Below are 15564 nucleotides of genomic sequence, written 5' to 3' on the forward strand. Positions count from 1 at the left end.
ATGTGGCCAATTCCTTTAATATTCAGCTTCTTATACCTTACAGGCCCCTTTACACTGCCCGGCATTGGGGCAGATAGTCACTAATGAGCATTCGTATGAACGCTCGTTAGTGATAATCATCTGGTGTAAAGGTGTGGCACACGATCAGGTTTTTGCATGCAGTTTTGAAAGCCAAATTCAGGAGTGAATCATAAAAGGAAAGTATAAAGGACAGATATGATTTCTCCTCTTCTTAGAAGTCACTCCTGGTTTTGGCTTCCAAAACTGCATCAGGAAACCTGATCGTGTGGCTGTACCCTAAAGGTGCCACCGATTACCTGATGAACGAGCGAAAGGGAGACTGCATGCATGCTGAAAACATAGTTTAAATATAAGCAGGCATTAAAGAGATGAATCCACGGTGCAGTTTTTCTCTGTCCTGCTCGGCTTGTGTGACAGGTCTCTCCCTATACACAAACAGTGAGATTTGTCAACGAAGCCGTGCAGGGCACACCACAATGTGAGTAAGACATTGCTCTCTGTTGTGAGCCAGCATGTTAAACATGGTTTTGGCAGCATCAACCTGTCGAGAAATATAAGATGTCTAAAAACTGTTAACATGTATTGATTTCTTTTTCTTTTTTTTTTTTTTTACCAGATTTTTTCCAATGTGCAGAGGCTGTCCAGATCATTTATTTACCTATATTTAGCTGGAAATATGTTATTTAGAACTTGGAAGGCAGAAATTTACTGTTCAGATGATGCTCCAACTGGAATTTGCATGAGATTTGATGTTAATGGTATTGACAAACTGGAAGAACATGGACCTCCTACCAGTCTACTTCCAGACATCTGCAGCACAATGGAGAACTTGTTAGAAAAGTGGTTGGAATTCATGAACCAGAAGAGGTCTCAGCTTTACTACCTAAACTATTACACAGCTGAACAGTTGGTTTTCCTGTGCCAGGAATTTCAGAGAAGAGATATCAACGAGGAGGCACTTGTAATGTTGTCTTTTATTAAACCCCAGTGTCAAAAAATTGACACAACAAAGTCCTGTTACACAAAGACTGGATTTACTGGGGGTTGCCCAAACAGATTGAGTTTTGCATTTAAATTAGAAAACTGTGCCAACGTGTTGGAGAAGCTTGAAATTGTTTGGGAGCATTCTATGAACTATATGAATTCACTCTTCCCAGGGTGCTTAGATTTAGATGTTCTAGGTAAATGCTTGTCCTCTTTAGCAAAACAAAATAATAAGTGGGTTTTGCGCAAGTTTCATCCCAGTTTACGTGAAGGTTGTCCCAATTTGGTTTTATGTCCCTCATCCCAGATCTTGTCCTGTGCTCTGGCAATTTATATGTACAGCTTTTCTGAGCCTTTACCAACTTATGATGAAGTGTTACTGTGCACACCTCAGACTTCATTTGAAGAAGTTGCCTTGTTTTTTAGAAGGTGTCTAACACCAGGTTACAATGGCAAGAAGATTTACAGTTTAATCTATGCAGATGAACTTAACTATGATACAGCATACAAATCAGAGCAGCTATTCCAGCAGCTGCAGGCACGAAGTAATGATCATTACCATCTAGTGATCATATGTAATTCGGATCGAGAACATTGCTATATTCCCTCTGTCTTCAGCCAGAACAAGGTACACATGATTCCTCATGCACCCGTTGAAAACATACAGCGTTATCTACGTACTCATTTTGCTGTTGAACGTACAGCTGTTTCCGCTGCTCACGTATTTCAGAATGGGCTTAATGCTGGAATTGTGTCATCCAAACGAGCAGGAGTGGGTAAGTGGAATTTGGATTATGTATTAATCATCTATTGCTGGGGTGCTTCTTTAAAATTTTGCGCTGATGTGGCTAAGGTGCCCTCCGTTTACTGTGCAAAATCCATAGTGCCCCCTCACAGAGCGGGAGTTATCTATTGTAAAATTTTCCATTGCGATTTAGTAATGATTGTAGTTATTTTCTAATTTTCTGTTTCTTCCAGGAAAATCTCTGTATGTAAAAAGGCTTTATCAAAAGCTTGTGTCAGGCTTCACCACTGAGAGGCCAGTTCTTAAAACAATCCGGCTTATTAACCCTGAGGTGGATGAAAATAAAGTGTTGAACACTTTACTGCCTTTTCTTGACGTTAGATTGAAGAATCGTCCTATTATATTCCATATTGATGTTACATCTTCTGTAAGTACTTTCACCTTTATAGGAATACTAGCAGAAGGACCCGGCTTTGCACGGGTATATTTAATCTATTTCATTTAATGTTTGTGTGTGTCGTTAAAAGATATCTACAGCAGCCCACCCCTTAACTTTGACATTCACAGCAGCCCGCTTCTTTAACAGTGACCTCCACAACACATCACCCGTCCCCCTAACAAAGACCTCCACAGCGTGACATTATTGTTTTTAATTAACCGTATATAAAACCCCACAGAATTAGTATACACTTAAGATCATGTGAGTTACATCAGTCTCTACAACAACGTTGGCTAAGCGTCACAATCAAAATCATATTAACGCACAGATAAGCTGACTTATACTAAGAATGTCCTTCGTTGCATATAGCAACCAATCAGAGCTCATATTAATGACCTGTAGTAAAATAGAAGCAGAGCTGTGATTAGTTGCTATATGCAACCTGATGAATATCCAGGCTAACTGCCACAACAGACAATGGCTCCTGTAGTGCGGCAGTTAGGTTACTAAGCGTATTTTTGGGCAAATAATTGTAAAGCGCGGGTGACATTTTTTCACTCAAAGCATAGTCTATGACATTCCCCGAGTCACAGGAGGTGGCTGTGCTGACCTCGGTATAGAAGGGATTTGCGGTGGGTGAGGGAGCCCATCGGGTTCCCACGCTGCTGTGCTGGGGACCCGATGGGTGAGAAGGCAGAGAGCTGCCAAATGCTGTGCAGAGGCTGCCAAATGCCTTGCACGGCATCGAGACCTGCCTTCTACAGGTGCCCAGGAGATCCAGCCTAAGGCTGGGTCTCCTAGGCAACCTGTTAGTGTATTACTCAGTGTAATACACTAACAGGCAATGCATTACAATACAGATGTATTGTAATGCATTGCAGAGGGGATCAGACCCACAAAGGTAAAGTCCCAGAGTGGGACAGAAATACATATTTTATTTTATTTTTTTAAAGTAAAAAAAAAAGTTTTTAACAAAAAAAAAACGTTTCAAGTAAAAAAAGAAAAAAACGCCCCTTTCCCCTGATTTTATATAAAAAAATTGAAAAATAAAGAAAACACACATATTAGGTATCGCCACATCCGTAACGACCGCTCTATAAATATATCATATGATCCACCCTGTCCGATAAACACCGTAAAAAAAGTAAATAAAAACTGTACAAGAAAAGCCTTGTCATCTTACATCACAAAAAGTGCAACACCAAGCGATCAAAAAGGTGTATGCCCCCCAGAATGGTACTAATAAAACAGTCACCTGATCCCGCAAAAAGAGAGCCCGCTACATAAGACAATCGCCCAAAAAATAAATAAAAATATAGCTCTCAGAACATGGAGACACTAAAACATCATTTTTTTCGTTTCAAAAATGCAATTATCATGTTGAAGTGAAATAAATAAATAAAAAGTATACATATTAGGTATCGCCGCGTCTGTAACAACCTGCTCTATAAAAATATCACATGAGCTAACTCCTCAGGTGAACACTGTAAAAACCATTTTTTGTCACCTAGCATAATTTAAAGTGCAACACCAAGCGATAAAAAAGGCGTATGCCCCCCAAAATGGAACCAATCAAACCGTCATCTCATCCCGCAAAAAATTAGCCTCTACCTAAGACAATCGGTCAAAAAATTAAAAAAACTATGGCTCTCAGACTATGGAGACACTAAAACATTATTTTTTTTTTTAATACTATTATTGTGTAAAACTTAAATAAATAATAAAAAGTATACATATTATGTATTGCCACGTCTGTAACGACCTGCTCTATAAAAATATCACTTGACCTAACCCCTCAGGTGAACACTGTAAAAAAATAAATAGAAATTGTTCCAAAACAACCTATTTTTTTGGTCAACTTGCCTCATAAAGTGTAATAATGAATGATCAAAAAAATCATATGTACCCAAAAATGGTACCAATAAAAACGTCAACTCTTCCTGCAAAAAAATAAGCCCCTGCACAAGACGATTGGCAGAAAAGAAAAAAAAAATGGCTTTCAGAAAATGGAGACACAAAAACCATTTTTTTTTACAAAAAATGCTCTAGTATGTAAAACTCAAACATACAAAGAAAGTAGACATATTTGATATCACCGCGCATAACAACCTACTCTATAAAAATAGCGCATGATCTAATCTGTCAGATGAACGTTGTAAAAAATGAAAACAGTGCCAAAACAGCCATTTTTTTGGTTACCTTGCCTCACAAAAAACGTAATATAGAGCTATTAAAAATCGTTCTCTTAAAAAAATGACTTTTAAAATATGCTAATGAGCCTCAAGGTGCTATTACCCCAAGGTGCTATTACCCCAAAATAGTACCAATAAAACTGTCAACTTTTTGAGTTTCTACTGTAGCATCAGGGGGGCTTGAAATGGGACATGATGTCTAAAAACTAGTCCAGCAAAATCTGCCTTCCAAAACCATGCAGAAGTCCTTTCCTTCTGCGCCCCCTGCCTTATATCACTTTATGACCACTTGTGGGTTGTCTGTGAAGGTTCTCATTTATCCAGGTCATGGTATATATCTGTAAAGAATAAATCAAGGCAACTGGACGTACTGTAGATTTCTTGAAAACATTTCACTCGTTCTTCCAACGAGCTTTCTCAATTCTGAGTGATTGTACAAAAATTCTGGGAATAAATATGTAACTGAATCCACATCTGGTAATTATACCCAGCATTGGGTTGATTCCATTATCCTAATTGGAGTCAGTAGGTGATAAAGACTTCCCAGAAAAAGGTGTCAAGACAGCATTGTATGTGGCAGACAATAGATGTCTAACCCCCCACCTCTACACAAGATGGACAACATTGTGTACGCAGTCCAGTGCAATGAGGAATGCTCAGAACTGTATATCGGCGAAACAAAACGCCAGTCACACCTTTGAAGTACGTGTTTTGGATAAGGAGGCCGATTGGTACAAACGAGGCGTGAAGGAGGCCATCTACGTAAAAATGGAGAAGTCAAGCTTCTGCCACATACAATGCTGTCTTGACACCTTTTTCTGGGAAGTCTTTATCACCTACTGACTCCAATTAGGATAATGGAATCAACACCTTTGACCCAATGCTGATTATAATTACCAGATGTGGATTCAGTTACATATTTATTCCCAGAATTTTTGTACAATCACTCAGAATTGAGAAAGCTCGTTGGAAGAACGAGTGAAACGTTTTCAAGAAATCTACAGTATGTCCAGTTGCCTTGATTTATTCTTTACAGATATACACTTGTGGGTTATTTCTGTAAACCTCAGAATCAGGGTAATTAATGTTGAGTTTTGTTTGGCTGTTAACCCTCGATGTGTTAAAGAAAAAATGGATTAAAATGTAAAATCTGCCCAAAAAAGTGAAATTTAGAAATTTCTTCTCCATTTTCCTTTAATTCTTGTGGAACACCTAAAGGGTTGACAAAGTTTGTAAAATCAGTTTTGAGTAACTTGAGGGGTGTAGTTTCTACAATGAGGTTTCTATTATGTAGTCGCCACAAAGTGACTTCAGACCTGAACTGGTCCTAAAAAAGTGGGTTTTAGAAATTTTCTAAAATTTTTAAGAATTGCTTCTAAAATTCTAAGCCTTCTAACGTTCCCCCCCCCCCCCCAAAAAAAAATGAGATTTACAAAATGATGAAAACATAAAGTAGACATATGAGGAATGTTAAGTAATAAATATTTTATGAGGTATCACTTTCTGTTTTAAAAGCAGATAAATTGAAATTTTTACAATTGCGAATTTTTCAAAATGTTTGGTAAATTTGGGAGTTTTTCATAAATAAAGGTGAAATATAGTTACTAAAATTCATGACTGTCATGAAGTACAATGTGTCACGAGAAAACAGTCTCAGAATAGCTTGGATAAATAAAAGCGTTTCAAGGTTATTACCACATAAAGTGACACATGTCGGATTTTCAAAAAATGGCCTGGGCAGGAAGGTGAAAACTGGCCCGGGGTAGAAGGGGTTAATTTAATGTTTGTGTGTGTTAAAAGATATCGACAGTATCCACTATAACAGTGACATCTACAGTACCCCGCCCCCTTAATAGGGACCTCCACAGCATCCCACCCCCTTAACTTTGACCTTCACAGCAGCCTGCCCCTTTAACAGTGAGTTCCACAGCACCCCACACTATTGACGGTGACCTCCACAGGGGCCTACCCCCTTAACAGTGACCTCTACAGCATCTGTCCCTTAACACTGACCATAGGTTACAGTCCCCTTAACTGACCTCCACCATTCCCGGTCCCCTTAACAGAGACCTCCACAGCGACTGCCCCTTTAACAGTGACTGCCACAGTACCCCGCCCCCTTAACAGTGACCACCACTGTACCCCGCTCCCTTAACAGTGACCTCACAGTACCCCGCTGCCCCTTTAATATTGGCCTCCATAGTCCCCTCCTCCCTTAACAGTGACCTCCACAGTGCCCGCCCCTTAACAGTAACATCTACAGTGCTCCCCTTTAACAGTGACCTCAACAGCGGACCTCCACAGAGCTCCGTTCCCTTAAAATATGACCTCCACAACACCTTGCCCCCTTAACAGTGACCTCTACAGCACCCCGCCCCTTAAAACTGACCTCCATAGCGGACTGCCCCCTTAACTGTGACCTCCACTGTTCCCTGCCCCCTTAACAGAGACCTCCACAGCGGCCCACCCCTTTAACAGTGACCTCCACAGCGGCCCACCCCTTTAACAGTGACCTCCAAAGTACTCCATCTCCTTAATAGTGATTTCCACCACACATCACCCCCTTAACAGTGGCCTCTACAGCAATCTGCCCCTTAACACTGACCTCCATAGCGGACCGTCCCCTTAACTGTGACCACCAAAGCAGCCTGCCCCTAGGGTGGCCAGAGGTCCGATTTTAAGCCGGACAGTCCCGCTTTCAGACTCCCTGTCCTACGTCTAGCGCAGGACCTGGACAGACACAGGGATGTCTTTTTGAACAGTTCACTCTCAGACAGCAGCACTGTGCTGTCTGAGCGTGAGCTGCAGGGAGAAAGTCACCCTCCCTCTCACCCCTGCAGCTGACAGAAGTTGATTTTAACTTAATTTTTTCATTCCTTGTCGGCTGCGGAGAGGGGTGTGGCATAACAGGTCAGGGTGTGGCTTAGCAAGACCTGGGGGTGGGGTTTTTAAGTTAGTCTTTTGAGGGTGGCCTGAATGGCCACCCTATCTGCCCCCTGAACTGTGACCTCCACAGCACTCCGCTCCCTTAACAGTGTCATTCACAGTGCCCTGTCCCTTTGACCGACAGCAGTGAAGAAAAATGGCTGGGTTGTTATGGAAACCTGGTGTAAAACTGTGTGTATGTGGAGACTAAGGGCCTGCAAGCTTCTATTGGCTGATAAGGGTCATGTGACCAGGCTTCTATTGGCTAAGGCATTTTGTGGGAATCTCAGGAACGGTACGTGCCAGAGAGCTGAGACCAGGTCTAAAACCTTCCCGGACACGCGATTTTTCGTGAAATTTTGTGATTTTAAATGCAATGGTGCAGATTCCTTTAGCGGACATACACACATACACTCAGCTTTATATATTAGATAGCTATGGCACACATGTTGTTCGGTACGTGTCTAATATTTCTGCTTAACAAATGTAACGCCCCACAGGCAGAATTTGTACTGTCTCATATGTTACTTTCTTATGTTGCAGGTGAACAAGGGGATTTCAGAATTCCTGTTTAAGCTTTTTGTTCTGCAATATCTCATGAATTCAGAAGGAAGAATATGGAAGCGCTTGACAAGTCACTTGTACATTGTTGAGATTTTGGAATCCTCAAACACAACGTTTGCCAAGCAGATTCAATCCGTAAGGAGTCGTTGATTCATTTAAATGTTACTGGTTGATTGCTTGTCTTATGGCTTAAAGGGTTTCGGTCATGAGAAATAACGTTATATAGTTGAGTGACATTAGCAATGTGCTAATGTCAGCAGTACATAACAGTAAAACTTCCTGCCTGCCACCGTTCTCTTAAAATAAAGACTTTTATTGCTTCAGCACCTGGAGGCAAGGCCTGCGCTGAAGGAATAAAACCGGCAGCAGGAGCGCGTCCTTCACTCATTGCGCCTGCGCCGAATACTAAACGGGACGGCGCAGGCGCAGGATTTTCGGGACACTTAGAAGAACTCGAAAGTCAATCAACTGGACCTGGGCGTGCCAAAGGGTACGTAGACCGAGCCTCTAGGTGCTGAAGCAACACCCTAATAGCACCTAGAGGATCATTAGCATATTTGAAAAGTCTTTATTTTAAGAGAATGGCAGCAGGCAGGGAGTTATAAAGCATACTGTTATGTACTGCTGACATTAGCACATCGCTCATGTCAGTCAGCTACATAACGTTATTTCTCATGACAGAAACCCTTTAAAGGGGGGGGGGGGGTGAGATTAAGAAAACATGGCTGTGTTGTTACAGACACTCTTGTCCATGGGGTGTATCAGCTAATGTTTTTTCAACAGTCCACATTCCTTAGGTGAACAACTGGATTGCTGCCTTTCTCAGCCAAGAAAGAATTGACCCAGTAGTGTGGGCCTTCATCCCGAGGTCTTCAGAGAGATCTGTTGAAAGTGGAGTCAGCCATATGTAGACCTAATGGCATCCAGATTAAATCTCAAAATGCTCTCCTTTGTGTCTTGAGCACAAGATCCTCTGGACACACCCTGGTCATCTCCTGCCATCCATTTGTTTTCCCCAACATCTTCCATCCTCTTCTAATTCTGCCTCAGTTCCTCAAGAAATTCAAAGCAGAAGGTGTCCCAGTGGTTCTCCTTGTGCTGATCTGGTCACCCTGTGGACACCGCTTGGCATTTTACTCTTCAGGGAGAACTTCTCTGTCTGATGGATCACTGTTTAACCATAGTTTAGCTACTCCTTTTTTTAGTTCATAGTTCCTATTATATTAGGGACACATGGTTCTTCCAAACAAACGGTCCAAATCACGCTGACTGCCAGAAAACCATCTTTGTTTTCAATCTGTCATAGAACATTGAACTCTTTTTTTCTAATGGTAGAGACAGATTGCACTTTCCCCTTTCTTTCCTGCTTTTCTAACTTCAGGATAGTCTACACATAAGTCTGGGCCTTAGCAGACTCAATGGTTAGGTATCAGCCCTTTCTGTTCTCCTCTAGCACTCTTTGGCAACCGAATTAGCTGTTCGTACTACAGTATTTTGCAACGAGTGGCCTATGGCGTGCCTCCTCACCATCTGCCAACAGCCACAGGGGTAATTGGTTCTTGATACATTGTATCATTTTATCCTTCATTTGTACCTCTGGACAACAATTCCCTCCATTTCTTTTCCTTGGTGGCAAACACCTGCATTCAGGTTGTCTCAGAGCCATGGTACTCCAGTCTGCCCAGTAATTTCTCCTTAAAGGGGTTGTGCAGCCATTAATATTGATGACCTATCATCAGGATAGGTTATCAATATCTGATCAGTGGGGGTCCAACACCCTGCCCCCCCGCGCCGATCAGGCACTCCGTGCAAGCGCTGCTTCCTCTTCATTACACTACACTTCGTCTCAAGTACTTGCTCCATTAAAGTGAATGGAGTGAGTACTTGCAATTACACTATGCCACTGCTCCACTGGAGACGAGACGTAGTGTGAAAATTAGTAAGCAGCATTCTCATAGAGCATCGCCTCCTCATCTCACAGCTGATCGTCAGGGGTGCCTAGTGTCGGAACCCCGCTGATCAGATATTGATGACCTATCCTGAAAATAGGTGATCAATATTAACAGCTGCACATCCCCTTTAAGGTGGTTTCAGGCTTTTTATATTAAAGAGGACCTTTCACTAATATACAAACTCAAAACGAACTATACCTGTGGGCAGAGCGGCACCCAGGGGTCCCTCTGCACTTACTAGTATGCCTGGGTGCCGCTCCGTTCGCCCGGTATATGCTCCGGTGTCTCAGCTCTGTCTGTTGTATTGGACTGATTTTTTTGTAGGAGGCGTGTCCCTTGCTGTAGTGCTGGCCAATCGCAGCGCACACCTCATAGCCTGGCTATGAGCTGTGCGCTGCGATTGGCCAGCACTGCAGCAAGGGACACGCCTCCTACAAAAAAATCAGTCCAATACAACAGACGGAGCTGAGACACCGGAGCATATACCGGGCGAACGGAGCGGCGCCCAGGCATACTAGTAAGTGCAGGGGGACCCCTGGGTGCCGCTCTGCCCACAGATATAGTTAGTTTTGAGTTTGTATATTAGTGAAAGGTCCTCTTTAATGAGAATATTATCTCTCCTTCTGTCCTCCCACATTTATAAATTTACCTTTCCATTAATTTATTCTCTCTTTTTTTTAGTTATTTGTTATTCCATAAGGTCCTAGACAGGGTCTGGTGGCATCCAGTGTTACCACAGCTTGCTGTATTTTGTCCACTATTGGGTAGTAGTCCCCCCATTTGGAAATTACCCATTTAACTAAAGCAGTAGGTGATTTGTGAGCATTCAGCATAGAACTTTGACATTCAGAATAGAATTTTGACATTGACCTTTTTCAGCAGTTTTTATATTGGGTGCATACCTTTGCCTACCTATCACAGGGTTTGCCAATCAGCAATGCACTGTGATCACACTAGGGATTGCTTTGGAATGTCTCAAGGCTATAATCTGTGTCCTCTAATGACACAGACTAGAAAATGTTATTTTTATTACTCACCGTAAAATCCTTTTCTTGTCTCATTCACTTGGGAACACAGCAAGGCACTGTGAATATTTTTCCTTGTAAGGAAGAGTGTCCCAACTAGGCTCCCATAGGCACAAGAAGATTGGTGTTTGTGTAAGAAACACTGCGGCATGCAAAAGTAGATTTCAGGGATAATCAAGATCCCTGAGCACTGATTCCTGGAGTTGGTGAGCTTGAGCAGGATAGTCTACACATAAGTCTGGGCCTTATAGACTTATAGTATACCGCCAAGTTATTTTTGTTATGATGATGATGCATTTAAACAACCTCAGTGGACAATATATGAACATATTGAATTTCCAGTTAAGCACACTTATATGGATTGGTCTCACTTGAACATTATGGTATTTCGTTTCTGTAATGTTAATTATTTTTAGAGCTATTGAGACACAGTACTTGCCCAATGTTTTCCTTTTAGGTATTATGATGCTTTCTTTGGCGGCAGTTTAGAGTTATCTCTGCTTCCCTTTCTGCTTAGGTAAAATATAATGCTGGTGATCCATGTTCATCATTATCTCTCCCCTGATGGTAACAGATACCGGAGTACTCACTGCTCCTGTTGCACTGCGATCCATGCCACCTTTGCCTTCTTTCTGCTCTCGCTTGTACACACACTCTTCCTGGTTCTTAAATAGCTAGCATGTGCACAGACTAATCTGTCCTGCGCCTGTGACAGCGTTCCCGGAGGTATATATCCCCTTTCTCTATAAGAAGATGCCTGAGCAATAATGTTTTTAGCTTGTCTAGCTCCAGCAAAGGTGTTACGATATTGTGTGTTCTGATCTCCTGTACCTGATCTCTGCCTGTTAAGCATATTGACCCTGTGCTACCTGTCCTGACCTCTGCCTGATTACCGTTTTGATCCTGTGCTGCCTTCCCTGCCCTATTGCCTGTTTTACAGTATTGCATGATCTCTGCTTATCTTGACCTTGGCTAGCCCTCCAATCACTCTTCTGCCTGTCCCCTTGATACCATGCAGCAGCTTGTCTCTTGACCTGCCTGAATCACCAGCATCTGAATGGTGGCTACTCTTAGAGTTAACGGTCTGGTGGCTTCTGCATCAAACTCCAGATACCCATATGGGAGTGAAAGAGTGAATACCAGGGGACCTACTTCGCAGTATCCTCAGGAGTTGCCCCAAGTCAAATCTGTTCAATTGCACAGTGGGTTCACACCTGCTGCATTACAGTTTTCTCAGGTCATTGACCCCACTGGAGTCCCCAAGCTTAGGATATTAAATTTGTACAAGGAGCTGACTAGTCAGCAAAACCAGTAGGATCAATTGCTTTAGTATATGAATACCATTTCTGCAAGTCTGGACACCCTGCTTGCCTCTATCCAATCTTTCTTCCTCCAAGCTACATCTCCTTTACCTTTAGCCATAGTCTGCCCCTCATTCCAGTTGTACAGGTTTACACCTGCAATAGCCGCCTTACTATGACTTACTGTGGCTTTCTAATTCAGTGTACCATACACTTTGAATTCCAAGCCCACTAGTTCCCTATGGATCATGCCAAGTTGGCTTGCTTTGTATCTCTTCTGTCTTTTGAAGTATTGGGTTGGCCAATGTGGAGAATTCCTGACAAATTGCAACAGTTCCTAACTACCGTCCAAAGGGTCTTTCAGGAGCCTGGTCGGACTCCTTCAGCTGCATCTCTACTGCTACATCTGTACCAGGCAAATTGACTGTGGGCTAGTATAGCATCCAATTCTGCACTCTGTCTTCTCAGTTATTCTGCAATAACAAAGCAGCCTTCTGGGAAGGTCTGACAAGCTTTTCACCTAATCTGGATGAATCTGTTAGTCTGGCTACTTGTATCAACTTGCGCTTCAGAGAACTTCTCAGAGAGTCTACTCATTTGTTCCAGAAGCCATTACTCCCTTACTCATTTGCCACTATAGAGGAACATATGCAAGTGAAATGAATCAAGCTCTCTGAGGAGCTGAGCACAGACTCCGTAACAATTTGTGTGTCTACATTGATGGCAAGGCTAACTTTTTAAGGAATTGCCCTCTCAAGTCAGGTGTTATGAGGACCTGCCATCAATTCGCTTCCAGAGAGAAAGGCCTCCACAGCACTCATTTTCCATACCCGCCAAGCTCCTCCTGTTCCCTTGATATCTTTTTATAAGTGTTAAAGGGTGAAGACCAAGGGGCCACTGAGAAAACGATCTCAGGAGTAGTTTTCAAGTAAAATCGGTTGAGTAGACACAGTAGATTAAAAATCAGCTACGTTCAGTCCATAGATCGAGCTAGCCTACCCATTTTGGGATTACCTGAAGTATACAAGGAGCTGACTAATCAGCGCAGTCACCAAGAGTAACTCCACTTATATGGATTCTTTGATGGTTTGGCTCGGTCTCTATAGTCTGCCATATCTGCTCCGAAACCACAGTCAGCTTCCTTCTTTGGAGTTTCTGATCTGCATCTACCTCTGCCACCACGCTATGAAGGGGATTCCCAAAATGTTTCATGTATTCCTGAACCAGTGCTCCATCCACTTGAAATTGCAGGCTCATCCGTTTCCAACCAACTTGTCCAAGTTGGGTGTTCCTTGGGTGTTCCTTCTATCTGATGATTCATGTTGGGTCACTCCTTTCTGGGAACACTAACCCCCTGACTGATAATTTATAGAACTTTCTGTCAATCTTCCATGAGGTCTTGAGAATCCTGGCTGGACAGCTTCCATGAGAATCCTGGCTGGACAGCCTCAGCAGTCTCTTCTATATTAGGATAATATTCTATTCCGTTCCATACACTCTCTTTGGAACTGACCTAGAATAACTAAGCCATATTGGATGCCTTCTGGGAAAGTCTGTCAAGGTGCATCAAGGATGAACCAGCAGGGCAGGGTTCATCGACTAACCTGGATGATCTGCTTGCACGTGCTACCCACATAGATGTCAGGTTCAGGTAGTATCTCCAAGAATCTGCTCAGGAAAGGAGAATTCCACAACTGCCACCCTTGTTCCAGAAGCCGTTGGCCATCCTCCTTCTTTGGCCATCATTTATTTGTTCTTCAATTGTGGTGACAAGCGTTTTTATGTGCAGCCTTACCCTCTCAAGCCGGGAAACTCCAGTGCTTAGGATTATTTGAAGTGATAATCTTAGGTGAAGTTGCTCTCTCTACAAAAATGACAATTCTTGTTGTTCTCTCCTATGGTAGCATCTGGTTCACCGAACAGTCCTTCCCAGACTCCAGTTTTGCTGGTAATTTCTTGCACTAGCCCTAGTGATCCTGTACCACATACCTACAGTACTTTTGGAAAAGTCCTTGTCTGTAGCATCTGTCAATGGTATACCTCAGCCAGAACCAAACCTCTATGCTACAATGCCTAGGGATCTTCAGGTGTGAGTCATTAATACAGATAAGATCTACTTCTATGTACTGTCCATCAGTTCTCTGCTGCTTAGATTATACTGACTGAAGAACCAGTATTCCCAGCCCTTGATCCCTGAGCTCTTTGATAGTATCCATGGGGCGAGGGTATGCATGAAATTGGATCTTCAATGGTCCTACAACCTGAAGAGGGCAATGAGTTGCAGACTACTTTCAATACTTATGACTTTCATTAGAAGTATCTTGTCGTTCCCTTCAGCCTCGCTGTCTTCTAAGAATTAATCAGTGATATATTCTGAGACCTACAGTACAGACCAAAAGTTTGGACACACCTTCTCATTCAAAGAGTTTTCTTTATTTTCATGACTATGAAAATTGTAGATTCACACTGAAGGCATCAAAACTATGAATTAACACATGTGGAATTATATACATAACAAAAAAGTGTGAAACAACTGAAAATATGTCATATTCTAGGTTCTTCAAAGTAGCCACCTTTTGCTTTGATTACTGCTTTGCACACTCTTGGCATTCTCTTGATGAGCTTCAAGAGGTGGTCACCTGAAATGGTCTTCCAACAGTCTTGAAGGAGTTCCCAAAGATGCTTAGCACTTGTTGGCCCTTTTGCCTTCACTCATCTCGATTGGGTTCAGGTCCGGTGACTGTGGAGGCCAGGTCATCTGGCGCAGTACCCCATCACTCTCCTTCATGGTCAAATAGCCCTTACACAGCCTGGAGGTGTGTTTGGGGTCATTGTCCTGTTGAAAAAGAAATGATGGTCCAACTAAACGCAAACCGGATGGAATAGCAGGCTGGTTCAGTATGCCTTCAATTTTGAATAAATCCCCAACGCTGTCACCAGCAAAGCACCCCCCTCCCCCCCCCCCCCCCCCCCCACCATCACACCTCCTGCTCCATGCTTCACGGTGGGAACCAGGCATGTAGAGTCCATCCGTTCACCTTTTCTGCGTCGCACAAAGACACGGTGGTTGGAACCAAAGAACTCAAATTTGGTCTCATCAGACCAAAGCACAGATTTCCACTGTTCTAATGTCCATGCCTTGTGTTCTTTAGCCCAAACAAGTCTCTTCTGCTTGTTGGCTGTCCTTAGCAGTGGTTTCCTAGCAGATATTCTACCATGAAGGCCTGATTCACACAGTCTCCTCTTAACAGTTGTTCTAGAGATGTGTCTGCTGCTAGAACTCTGTGTGGCATTGACCTGGTCTCTAATCTGAGCTGCTGTTAACCTGCGATTTCTGAGGCTGGTGACTTGGATGAACTTATCCTTCGCAGCAGAGGTGTCTCTTGGTCTTCCTTTCCTGGGGCGGTCCGCATGCG

General features: G+C 42.8%; 1 protein-coding gene across 1 annotated transcript in view; it reads left to right on the forward strand.

The window, feature by feature from the left end:
• RNF213 (ring finger protein 213) overlaps positions 1-15564 on the forward strand; it is a 355180-nt gene that overhangs the window by 212544 nt on the left and 127072 nt on the right. Inside the window, 3 exon segments of the mRNA XM_044281121.1 lie at positions 638-1781; positions 1984-2177; positions 7850-8005. Of these exon segments, the coding sequence (XP_044137056.1) occupies positions 638-1781; positions 1984-2177; positions 7850-8005 (1494 nt within the window).

Source organism: Bufo gargarizans, chromosome 2 (assembly GCF_014858855.1).
Source record: "Bufo gargarizans isolate SCDJY-AF-19 chromosome 2, ASM1485885v1, whole genome shotgun sequence".
Classification (NCBI taxonomy): domain Eukaryota; kingdom Metazoa; phylum Chordata; class Amphibia; order Anura; family Bufonidae; genus Bufo; species Bufo gargarizans.